The 13,195-nt window shown below is 50.2% G+C and overlaps 1 protein-coding gene across 1 annotated transcript; it reads right to left on the bottom strand.

Annotated features, from left to right (window-relative positions):
* Positions 1–31: 31 nt before the first annotated feature.
* Positions 32–4,509, bottom strand: BTG2 (BTG anti-proliferation factor 2). Its single transcript, XM_056361613.1, has 2 exons — positions 4,281–4,509; positions 32–3,266 (listed from the first exon to the last, which is right to left on the bottom strand). Exons 1-2 carry the CDS (start codon positions 4,441–4,443, stop codon positions 2,926–2,928), a joined length of 504 nt encoding a protein of 167 aa, XP_056217588.1. The 5' UTR covers positions 4,444–4,509; the 3' UTR covers positions 32–2,925.
* Positions 4,510–13,195: the final 8,686 nt, after the last annotated feature.

The following is a 13,195-nucleotide window of genomic DNA, read 5'->3' as shown; positions in this document are numbered from 1 at the left end:
CATACAACAGCTCCCAGCAAGAAAACAGGGCTCATTTATTCTGCTACATTTTTATTAAAGTAACAAAAGCATACATCTGTCAAAGGATCTGTACATTCTGTATATAAAAAGACTACTATACAATTAGTAACCATCCACTCCCTCCTCCGAGTGTAGCTTACAAACTTTCTACCATTTTCACCAAATACGAAAAGCAGGTCCCGTTCAACAGTCCAGCTTGTTAAAAAAAATTACAGGAAACCCCTCAAATACACTGTCTCAAAATACACACCATTCCGCTCATCAGGCTTTTAGACAGAAGGCAACAGAGCACACTAATTCACAGCTTTTACATGTAACCAGCTAAGAGAGAAATGGATTATACCCAAGTTTGGCTGGTTTTGAAGCTAAAAAAAAAAAAGACACCTTTAACATTAGTCTCCTCCACACCAGGGACAAAAAAAGAATAAGACTTGGCTATTTTGGTTCTGGAAGTGGGGGCATGTGAAGGGCAATTATAGTGTGTTCCTTTGGTGTAGGCTGTTGTTCCTGAAAAAATTTTCTGGTAAGAGGGAGGGAACAGAGTAAAAGCAGGAGGTGTGTGTGTGTTAAATCTTAAGACTGCTTTGATCGTGACAAATTACAACTCAAGGAAGTACCAGCCTTCAGGAAACTCCACATCCAGCCAAGGAGTCCAGCAAAACAAACACTGCTCATCCTGGATGCAGTTCTCATCACAGGCTTTCCACACAAACAGGTTAATCAAGGACTCCAAGCACCACTCAGATCCCTTTTCCTTGAAAAGGGAATAGGCTTTTTGGAAATTCCCAAGTACTCCCCTCTTGGTGAGGTCACCTATTGCACAAGTTCACCAAGGGAAAAGCCCCAGTGCTTCATTTCAGCTTCTGTTTGCTGACATAAGAAATTCAAGTGATGCAGAGGGAAGTGATGCAACTTCAGAGCCAGTCTGCTATTACTGTGCAAGGACAAACAACTTGCCAAAACCTAGCCATTTTAAAAGGATCTAATAACTGAGGGCATTTTTCCAGTTCTGGAATTCATTATTTGAAGCTTACAATAATCTGAACTTACTTTTTCACATTAGTAGACAAGAGCTGGGGAGCTGTGCTGATTTTTAAATATACTTTTAAAAAAGCTAAGAACTGTGGCAGATGGGAAGCTTCCTTCCTCTCCCAGAGCACCCAAGATTTGGAAACATATTGCACAAATGTCTGAGAACTTGATTCATCAAAGGCTGGGCAAGAACTACTCTGGTTATGCCAGTCAGAAAAAGAGGAAGGTAAAAAAAGTGTGCTGAGACAAATGTGGGAAAGTTTCACTGCAAACAACTATGTCAATGCCCTGCTTTTCCAATCACTTCTCCCAGGATCACTGGAGGAACACCAGCTGGTTAGTAAGAAGGCAATGGACATACAACACCCTGGTAAAGGCTCATTCCCAACAGGAAGGCAAAGTTCTTGGGGCAGCACTTTCAGCTCCCACCCCATTTGTGGTTTGCCAGAGCAGTTTTAAGGGCCAAATGCTGAACACCATTTGGGCAAAGTCTCCCCAAATACAAGTACCATTGGGACTCCAAGAGAAGTTTTGCTTGGACAGAACAGAGAACCAGGGCACGACTTGTGCCAAACAACTGTGTACCAAGACAGAACCAAACAATGCCCCTTACCGAGGTATCAGTGGAGACAGCTCTCAGGGACAGCTACATGCTGATCACCCAGAGGAGGAAGAGAGGGAAGAAGTGCTGTGACCTTAAAAGCAACATTAGGACACCAAAGCAACCCACACACATGGAGAAGAGACCCCCAATACTTCTGATTTTAAGAGACAGGGCAAAGGGAATTCTCACACACCAACCTCTACGGCACAAGGTGAGTTGCTTCAGCTCTTCTGGAGAAGTGACACAGCAAGTCATCAGCACCGCATTAGGCAACTTATGCAAGCAAGAGGCCAGACTCCACCCTTGGAGCACAGAGAGGCCACACAAGAGCAGCTCACAGGTCATGTTTAAGCCACACATAGCAGAAAGACTTGGTAGTTCACAGCTGTTCAGTGCTGGTTTCATGGTCTGAGTACCCTTCTCTGTGTGCAGCAAGAAGCGGGTAATAGCCAGGTATGGGGAGCACTAGGAACAAACAGTATTCCCGTGCCACCACAGGAGCTGCAATATTAATCTGGGGCACCTTCTCTGCACAGCCTGACACCCAGCACATCTCTGCCTTGCTCCACATCACAGGACACAGATACCCATGTGGCCCCCTTTTAGTCCAGCAGCAGATAGGAAAGATGGAGGGGCTGGAAACAGGCCATGCTTCCCCTCATTTTGTGCTGGGAGTAGGGCAGAGCAGAGCTGCAACTCTCACAGCACAAGTAGGTCCAAAAGAAGTGTGTGAGAGCAAAGGAGAGTGATCCCAGGGTCCCCCAGCATCACCCAGCCCTGAGACTAGGTTGCCCCAAACAGCACATCCAGGCCCCAGAGATCAGACCAGCTGGGGAGTAAAGAAGGTAGTGGAAGACAGACAGCAACTCCCTCATCCCTTCTCCAACAGTATTGCAATACAGCAATAGTGTTGGGTAGCAGGATGGTGAGGAGGTGACAGACATCTCCCACCACCAAGCCACACTTCCCAGCCTGGCTCTTCCCCTCATCCTCCATTCCAAGCTGCCCAAGCGAGCAAGCCAGCCCAGAATTGCCATCCAACACTAATTAGGTAGATATCGGCTTCATAATAAAAACTCATAAGCTTGCAACAGCTTTAAAAAAGGCACCAAGAACACTGCTTCTGTTCAAAGCAGTGCCCAATATTTTAATTTTGGATTTTCTTGGATTTTTTTAAAAAATATAAATAGCTCTTCATCTTAAAAATAGATCCTCAGGTGAGGTATACAGTAGCCTGTGTCTTGGCAGTGTGAGGACAAGAGGAATATTTAGCTGGAGACAGTCATGATGTAGTTTTTGGAAGGACTGGTGCGACCTAACATCATCTGGTTCTTACAAGTAAGCATCCCATAGGAGCTCACAGGTTTCGATGCAGTTGCTTCATATAAGACACAGATGGAGCCATCCTCACCGATGCGGTATGAGACCTCATAGGGGTCCACCCAGAGCGTGAGCTCGCTGGGCAGGAGCTGGTAGAGCTGTGGTAGGCTGAGTCCGATCTGGCTAGCTGCCTTGCTGATAATGGGGTCCATTTTGTGATTGATCCGGATGCAACGATACCCAGAGCCTTTGAACGGTTTCTCAGGAAACCAGTGATGTTTGTAGTGCTCTGCAAGGGAAGCGAGAAGGGAAGAGCTGTGAGCAGGCGTGCAACAGCTGCAAGGAGGTCTGTGTCCTACTGCAGTCCCAAGGAGGTCCCACGCCACACTGCAGTCAGAGAAAACTAGTCCTCCTTCGGCTGCCTCCAGAGCCCAGTGCTCAACTATACAGTTGCTCCAAGGCAGGGGAGGTCCCAGAAACCCCAGGCAGAACAGTGCCACGGGGAGTTGCAGTGATGGGACCACACCACCTCCTCACTCCAACCCCTGGGGTGGCTGGAGTAGATACCGTATCACCAAGAACAAAACACCACAGTCACAGACTAACATCCAGGTCAATTCTGTAAGTTCAGGGGCATGTTGCTACCCCTTATCTCAGCACAGCGGCAAACAAACCATCCCTTCTTAGGGCTGATAACACAAAGCTGTGTTCAGTTGGGAGGAGACCCTTGAAACACCCAGCTAATGCTGAGCCCCGGACACATTTGTGGGGAGGGGAGTGCCAAACTCCACTGGCACAGGGCCAAGCACTTCTTTCTCAGGATAGGGCACTCAGACTAGCTTTGGATCATCTATACCAAGCTCCAGCAAGGATAGCTTCAAGCAGATGGGCTGCACAAAACCCTCAGAGGATAAGGCAAGGGATATGCTTACTTTCAGGGCTGAGGCAGCCATTTGCCCCAGACCCCACACAGACACAGGTGGGTGCCCAGGAAGGCACACATACCTGCCAGTGCCCAGACACGGGTAGGCACCCAGGCAAAGGCACAAATAGGTATCCAACGTCAGGGATGACACAGCTAGGCATCTGGGAAGGACACAGATAGGTGCCCAACCCAAGAAGACACAGATGGGCACCCAGGGAGGGACACTAAGCCGCAAAAGCAACACGGGATGCACCGAAGAAGGACACCAGTGGGCATCCGACCCCCAAGCGGAAAGCAAGAGGACAGGCACGAGTGGGTTCTTCTCACCCCGCGCCTTCACCCCCACAAAGCCGACCTCTTCGCGGAGCCGCGCCTCACCTGCGAGCGCCTCCCGTAGCGCCCCGCTGAAGACCCGCAGCTGCTGCTCGCTGACGCAGCCCCGTGTCCGCAAGAGGCCGGAGACGAAGCCCACGGCGGCGGCAATCTCGGGCACCATGTCGGCCCGCGGGCCGCCGCGGCGCTGGCTCTGGCGCTGGCTCATGCTAGTCTGCAGCGAGATAGACCTGTCCGCCGCGACCACCCGAGCGCGCTCTGCGCCGCCGGCGCCGGGCCGCCCTTAAATAGCGCCGCCCGCGGAGGCGTCACCGGCGCGGCCGCGCCCATTGGCCGAGGGGCGCCGTATGCTAATAGCGCCTGACCTCAGCGCGCTGGAAGGAGTGACGTCACCGCCGCCGATGACAACGGCGGGGGGGGCACTTACGGGAGCGCTATTTTTGGGGCTGACCTGGGAGGAAGAGGAGGAGGAGGAAGGGGGGGCGGAGAGCCCACCCCAGCTCTCCGCAACCCTCCTAGCTCTCCGCAGCACCCCCGCCACGGCAGAGGGCCCCTGGGCGCCGGGGTCTGCCCTCTGGGCGCCGAGGGTCCCTCCCGGCAGCTGACTGTGGTCAAGGTGACCCAGGGGAGGTGGCAGCCATGGAGACCAAGCCAAGGCCTCCCTGGCCTCCGGGTGAGCGGTGGAGAACCCCTCCAGATCCCTGATCGGCCCAGGTGCCCTTTGCCGCGCCGGGGCCCCTCCAGCTGGAGTGTGTCTCTGGGGTGCTGGTGGCCTGCGAGAAGCTGGCCCCATCCCAGCCTGCCTGGCCCGTGGCAGGGAACCCCGGAGCGGGTACTCCCAGGGTCAGGCTCCCACCCGCCTCACCAGTGGGTCAGCCACTACTGCCGGGGCATTGGTCCCACATGGGCACTCGGTGCTGGATCGGTGTCGGGGCATTCTCGGCATCGATGGAGCAGCGATTCTGCTGACCTGGAATGACACGGATCAGTCACCCAGGGCAGTCAGTGACAGTGACCCATCCCTGATGTCTAGCCCTTCCTACACGCCTGTCTTCAGTACAGGGTGGGATCTGACCCCCTACACAGGGGTCTCTTCTCCCCAGCAGCGTACAGGCAGGTTTCCATCACCAAATTTCCTTCCCTGAGAGAAATGTGCAGATCCTTGTTCCCTGGACAAGGCCGAATCCTTTCCAGAGGATCCCTGAAGCACACAGGGAGAACTTGCCATCACGTGCACTGTCCCAGACAGGTGAGGGAGAAGAGGGGGAACACTGCCATAACCATTTTCAAAGGCCTGAGGAGCATTTGAGGTGAGGAGTAAGGGCAGACACCCCAGGACTTGGTGCCTCCCTCCAGGCAAAAGCCAGGCTGGAGGAAGAGCAGGATCCAGGAGGAGGTGGCTGCAGCACAGAGGACATGTCCGATCATGGAGCAGGGAGAGCAAGCCAAGGCAAGCACAGAGCAGAACTGAGCGTCCTTGGCTGCCTCCGTCCAGCCCGGCAGGAGGGGAGAGGAGAACCGGTGCAAGCGGTGCACAGCCCTGATGCTTAGTGAGATGCAAGCAGCACCTTAAAGCCACTACAAAACGGGGAGCTGCACCAGCTGGCCCAGCTGCCAGCCACACTGCCCAGGATAAAGGCACTGGCCCAGCTTCTGCTGAAACTGGCCTGAAGCTAAAGCAACAGTAGGAAGCCAAGCTCTTTTCTTGCCTTCGCTTTGATCAACCATGAGAGAGTTAGTATCAAAACGGGATGGGATTTCTGAATGAATATTCCCTGGCAGAGAACCGGGATGGTTTCAAGCCATTGTCTCACAGCCCCAAATGCCTCCCTTGGTGTGTACCGGGGGAGGATCTGAAGCCACAGCTCTGATGTGATCCCCAGTGAAAATGCGTTCTCCTCCCATGGCTGGGGCCTCATTTGACATCTCCACAAGCAGTGGGTGCAGCTGGAGAAAACCGAGGCAGGGAATTAGATCATCTGGGTTTGTCTCTGCCCGAGGAGCAGCCTCGCGGAGGCTGAGCCATCGCCGGTTCCCACAGTGCCACTCCCGGCGCTGGCACAGCGCTTTTGCCGCGGCGCTCCCTGATAAGGAGGAGCATGCGCTTGCCAGCACACAGCCTGCCAGCGCGGCTCCACCTTATCGCCACTCTTATCAAACTGCTCGGGGTCCTGTCCCATTTGGGCACTGCTCTTTGCAAGGGGGTAGCGACAGCAGCACCAACTTGCCTGTCCCCCTCAAAAGAGGGTATTTCATGCAGCAGGACAGGGGGAGCCCTTCCGGCACCTCGTTGTACAGCAGGTCTCAAAACTCCAATTATTTCCCGTGACCAAGGGTATAATAGGATTTTTTGAGGCCTTTTGCTTCCAGAGTCTGCAACTCATTTGTTTCGCACCTCTGTCATTCCTGCGTGCACACACTATACATGGGATTTCACACCTTCTGAAGCACAAGGGTATGGCTATGTAGCAATGCGTAACCAACAAGCCAGAGCAAAGATTAAGAAAATAGCTTTTGAAATCACAGAAGAGGAGGATATAACAGATAGTGCCCGAGCAGAGGTCTGTACTGACCTCTTTTCATGTTCTGTGCAGCTTAAAAGAAAACGCTTTGGGCAGCAGGCACAGAAGTAGGGTCAAGCTAGCAAGAAGATAGAGCCAAGGGGTCCCTGAGTCCTCCCCTCCCCGCTCCATCTGCCACTCCATTCATCTGCAGAGCACAAGGAATCAAGTAAATCTCTTGCTATAAACCAGATTTGCCTCTGGAAGCTTTGAAATAAACCCAAGGATTAAAGTCTAAGGAATTTTTTTTTTTTTTAAGTCAGCAACACACATGAAAGAGCACATGGGGGCATGTGAAACCCAGAGCACAGCACAATGGCAGGGGGACGTTATTTATAATGTAGCAGCAGCCAGAGGCCCCTGGAAGAGGCTACACAAACACACAACCCGAGCCTGTCCACACACAGCTTCATTACTTTAAACACACCTGTATTGTCAGCTAGCAGACACGCTAACAACGCGTGGGTACAGTCATAATCAGCAGAAAATTAGGAAGCACGCAAAACCTTCCTGGTAGAAGATACCTTTAAAAAAATATATCAGTAAAAGCCAAAGCAAAAATAAACCCTCAGCTTTTCTACCATAGTAAAGCACAGGAGGTCTGAGCAGAGCTTGCCATCAAACCAGACTAGCTGAGCGCAGGGAGAAGGGCTTGTTTCTCCCATCCAACAGAAGGATCACATTAAGAAGTACTTGGATGGTATCATCCAGTCCTGAGTCACTGGACAGCAATTGTAGCAAGAGGTCTTCTGTCCTCCAGCCTGCCAAGAATAGCACTAATAGCAAGTGGAGGTTTATTTGCCATTAGGGCTAACAGTGTTCATGAAGTGCTGATGATGATCTAACCTTGGCAAGCAGGTTCCCCTGGTCCCCCCTGCTCTGCAAGCAGATGAAGTAAGTGGTGGCACCATTCTCCAAATTCACATCTTCCATTTATTCTTAATCATCGTCTTTCTACAGGCTCCCTTTGCACAGCTTAAGGCCTTTGTCTTGTGTGTGTTCATATGGTCAGGCACAGGCCCTGGTCTCCGAAATCTGATTGTCTTCGTTAAGCCCTTCCAATAAGAGATTTCCTGTGGAGCTCAAGGACCTCTAAGTGGGTTATGTGCCCATAATTTCTGGCCCTGTTACAAGAAGACTGCAGTCTTAAAGACAGGGCATTAAGACTTAATACATGCTTTCCAATTGCTTTGAGGAGTTACAAAGTAAACAAACAATTAGTAAATAAAATTCATTTCTAAAAGAGAAGTTAGAGCTGGTTTTAATGCTGTTCTGGCTAGATTAGTTTCTGCCCTGTGTTAAGCTGGAAACGTCTGAGAGCATTTAGATTTCAATTACAAAAAAAAAAAAAAAAAAACCAACACAAGAAAAAACAATAAACTTCTCCATAGCAATTGGCCAGACTAGATTTGTAACTGGTTTGACAGGAATTAGAAGTTCAGATAGGCTTTCAAACACTCTGGCCCTGTTTATCCAAATGAGGTTCAAAACCAGTTGAGCTGGAAATTTTACAATAAAAGGGGAACATCTGGCTTTCAATCAAGGGTTAAAACTCAGCGTGGACAGACCAAGCTGCTCAGCAGACTTGGCTTTTCAAGAGTCAGCAACTCACAGTGTTTTATGTGCACCTAAAAGGCAACCATTCCCACGCTACGCTTTGACTTGTTATGTTTTTTGGGGGGTGACGACAGGTTTTTTAGTCAGCTGGCCTTAAGTTCATGAGACATGAGACACAAAACCCAATTTCAAGTTGTCCTTGAATACCATTAGAGTCAGCTGCCAGTCAAACAGCCACAGTGTGAATCTGCACCCCCAGTTATCAGCAGTAAAATAGTTACACAGAATTAACATTCAAATCCTCCTGATTAGACATGTCCCACAGACTGCCAAATTAGCTGTCACTTCTCCCAGCTAGGTCTCTCCCAATCACCCTAGCATTTAAGAAAGATTTTTAAGGTTATCTATGGAGATTTGGGAAGCCAAGGGCTGGCTTTCTTTATGTTATGGAAAAAAAAACCTGGAAAAAATCTCTGGGAACAGTTCAGAGCTGTAAAAATAATAGATGTACTGGCCCGGTTCAAATCTCATTATCTGGCACTGCTGGAGAAGGCACAGACAATTGTGACGGCAGTGCCAGCAGCCACCTGGTTGCTAACACCAGTTAAGCACAATCACTGGGAATTTAAGGGGAAAAAAGCCCAGGGGTAAGCTGGGCTAGTATGTTTAATCACAGCTGTAATTGGTAACCTGGGTCTGACCCCAGAAACAGGCCTAGCAGGCAAGGTAAACAATAAAGCAAGAGACTTAAGCCCAGCCTACACTTAGAGCTAATAAGTCCTTTCAAAACACACAGTTGTGAAATAAGTCTGTGACTGAACCGTGTGAAATGCAACAGGGGGGGGAAGAAGGAGGACATGGACAGAAAACAAAGCCTTTTTAACCTGTTAGCTGCTAGATGAGACCATGTTTTACAGCACGTAATAATTCCTGGCAGTTTAGAGCAGTCAGGACAAGCATGTAGCATCTTCTAGGCAGGCCGAACTCCTAGAAGTTTATCGTCCCGCATGACTCCATGGTGCTGGGCTCTGCTCAGCACCTCACCACCTATTTTGGTGCCTGAAAGTTTGTTGTCAGCTTGGTCCTTTGTCAGGTCTCTGTCGCCTGTAACCTGAGTCCCCGTGCCAGCTCCAAGTGCCTTGGGATTTGTGGATGGGACATGTCAGGACACGTTTTGGACATGTCTGGGCCGTTTCATTTGTAGACTATCGGCGACCTTTAAATATTCCCCTCTGCTTCTGAGCGTACTGCTACGTGGACTGAGAGCTGGATGCTTTTCCCCACAGCATTTGAACATGCTGGCTTTTGTAGCCCAAGCCCAGGGCTTCAGTGAGGGATCACAGAGTTCCTAGGAGCAGTCTTTTGCAGAACAGCCTCCCTCTGATCCACTTTCCTTACTGTATGCCATGTTTCCTCATGGAAAACAACCTATCTGACCCATGCGAATGTCACATCTGTTCAGAAGTATTTTGGGAAGCAAACATTGCTGTACTCAAGGGAGTCGCAAGCAGAAAGAATTGCTTTTTCTTCAAACTCCTTAGGACTTTGGACCTAGTTTTCCAACGGTCCTGAACACTAGCTGGCTCCAGCTGCCTTCAGCGCACTCTGGGGTTTTCTCCTTGGCCTTACTAGCTTCTTGCTGAACCCCTGTTGACAGTGTCTTGTGTAAGAAGACATTTATTCAAAGCTCAATATTATCGGCCAGAGATGAAGCCTCAAACTACAGTTCCTCATGAAGCTGCCTCGTTGGGGAAGGTGTATAGATGACCTCACGCTGATTTCGGAGATGGTTTCCTGTTCTTTGCATTTGGTTATTGTTTCTTTCCACATCCTCTTTGCAGGATGCAACTGCCTCCGCCTACCTCTGTTCCCGTCAAACAAAGCTTGAGAGGGTAGAAAGGGGACAACAGAAAAGGTCCGTAGGAGCGCTCACCAAGGCAGCAGACCCAGAGCAGTGTGGGGAAGGAGGTGTTTGCACAGCCGTGTCAGAGAAAGTTGTCAGCTGTAAAGCCTGGAACGGGCTTGTTAGTTTATGAGATAAAAAGAGTCCAGAGCCCTGTCTTTATCGCAGAAATGGAGCAGGGAGCCGCGGGACTCTGGGAGTAAGGCACTGCAGTAAGACGTGCCCCTAGACAGCCCCTTGTCCTGCTCCACCCTTTCTGCCCTTCACCAGCCCTTGGTGATAAAATCTCCCCCTAGTCCTCACCTCCAGCACAAGGTAAACAGCACGTGTAAGACACAGATGTGTGCAAAGGCAAATTGCCCCTCGGTAATTCTCCCTTATCGCAGCACGCTGGGGTGTGTCTGCCTACCTGGGCTTTGCTCTTTTCCCCTCTCGAAAGTCCCTGAGTGGCTGGCTCCAGTCAAAACATGATTTCCATCCTGGTAACTGGGAACAGGTAAACCCACCACTAACTCTGATGGTGAACCCACCAATAACACAGGACACCGGAGCCAAATCCTCCTCAGCACCACAAAGACACATATGAACAACCACAAGCTGAGGAGTTAAGGTCTAACATGGGAGAGACAGACAACCAGCACGGCAGGAAACTGAGCCTAAGAGATGCCACATCTTGTTCCAAGCCACAAAGCACAGGCAAAATACAGGGTGCTTCCCATGAGCTGTGCCGTGCCGGTGCTGCAGCCCGTGGGGTAAGGGGCCAGCATTCCTCCCCCCAGCCAGCGCTTTTCCAGGCAAATCCCCCTCCTTGGGTCTTTCTCACACCTCTCCTTCTAAGGGAGGCTACAGGGTTATATATAGGGATTTCACACTTCACTGACATGCAACCATGCTACGAAAAAAGGAATTTTCTTTTCTTAGAAATAAGAAGTTAAAAAAAAACAACCCTCTGGCTGAAACCACAAGACAGGATTTTTTAGGTGGTGAGAATATGGCTTGTCTGCCAAACTCCAGCTCAGGCAGGGAGCAACGCTGTGACGCGCTGCCAAAGCAGCACATTGCCGAAATCTGCATTTATTGCTTATAAAGCATTAATGCAGAGTAACATGTGTTGCAGCACCATAGCAACCCCAATCATCGGCAAAAAAAAAGAAGGGCAAGAGCACCAAAGGCACTGTTGCTGTAGCAGCTGGTAAGTGAATTTACTGACTCTGTTCTGAGCTGCCGGTCTCATATGCCTGATGTCTCAGCACTGAGTGGGGGTTTTTGCTGGGCTTGAATGTGTTTTTTGAAAGCTTGTGAAGAGCAGTTTATTTACCCACACTTTGGAGGTGAAGAGCGGAGACAGTTATAGACAGAAGTGATTTCTATTGCGGCATCGGACCTGAGCTACCACCACAGCACCCTTTGCTTGAGTGTTTTATACGACATACAGTGTGAAAGAAAATATGGGATCTTTCTGGGACGTTCTGTGTTTTCCCACAAGGCTGAAGAGATCAAGCCAGTCCCATACAGACTTCGAAGACTCAGTGTAGCAGGTGCTGGGTGACAAAAGAGAAGGCAAGTAGCTCTAGGACTTCCAGATTTCGGCCTACTCTATGGCAAGCTGACCTGGTTAGGGCTAAAACTCCAGAATCTCATTACCATCACAGGCTACGGATCTGGCCATATGGATCTGGCTTCCCCTCTTCTCCCTCCCCACCAGCCCTCTTCTTGTTCCGCAGCTCAATTCCACAGCATGGATTATGTCAGGCATAATCTATAGCTGCTATACTGACAAAGCTCTGCCCAATCCACCCTTCTCGCTGCTGGTCTCTATATTCCCAGACTGCAAATCCACAGGGGGACTTGTGTCTTACAGCCAGCAAGAGCTGAAACGTGTGGATGGTCCCAGCTCCAGCGTGGGAGAGAAGGGACACTGGGAGAAGGTCCTTGGGGTTCTTCTCAGGCTACACCCACAAATATGAAAGAAGCCATTGCTTCCCAGAGCCCAGCAAACCTCCCAGCCCCTGCAAACATCAATTAGTGCACAAAGCCAGCCCAGATAAAGCTGGGCAACACCCTACAAGAGCTTAGATCTGGGTGGTGCCCTTTCCCAAGAGGCAGGCTGATCCCTGCTCGGAGAGATACCTCCTGGGTAGCAGGTGGACTCTGCAGGACTGCTCTAGGCTGTTCCCAAGGATTCCTCTCCTTCCCTGGCAAAGCCAGCTAATTGATTTTTGGTGGGGTGCTGCACCTGGGCAGGGGGAGGCAGGTGCAGGGTGTACCACATGCATCCACCCGCCAGTGCTTTGCAAATCTCCTCACAAAACGCAATTTTACATGCGAACAGCACGCTCTCCCTAACCACTCCTTTGTAGCTAACACCAAAGGCCAGCTGAGCATCTATCAGCGTTCATGCATTTGCTTGCTGTCTTGCAGACTCCTGCCGAAGAAGCAGATGTGGTTTTCTTTACTCTGCCTGTTGCAGAAGTCCCACAGAAAGTTCTGTTATTCCAGAAAGTCAGGGAGGCCAGAGCTGAACAGGTATCTGGCTTCAGAGCTGGAACTCGTCCCGCACTGCCGGGGTGTGTGCAACCAGGAAGGGAGGGAGGGAAGGAGTTGGTTAGTTATTAAAGTAGGGGTCATTTACTCAAAAATCTGGGTTTAGGCATGGCTTTGGATTGCATGTAGAGTTCATCTGAGTTTGGATCTGAAATTTCAGGGTAGAGCCACATCTGTTATTCACAGAAGCAGCACATAAACTCTGTCTTCATATTTCAGCATTTCAGCAACAACCAAGGCTTTAGCAGAGTCTCTGGAGGCATTTTTCCACTCATATTTAGAGGAATTAAGAGTCACGATTTTATCTGTGTACATTTGAGGAGAGGAGGTGTGGGCTGGACTCCTGAGCCATTTTCAGGTCAGACCTTGGTGCCTGTCCAAGACCTTGATCTATT

The sequence above is a fragment of the Falco biarmicus genome, chromosome 16 (genome assembly GCF_023638135.1).
Source record: "Falco biarmicus isolate bFalBia1 chromosome 16, bFalBia1.pri, whole genome shotgun sequence".
Taxonomy (NCBI): Eukaryota; Metazoa; Chordata; class Aves; order Falconiformes; family Falconidae; genus Falco; species Falco biarmicus.
This window is presented reverse-complemented; position numbering and strand designations above follow the sequence as displayed.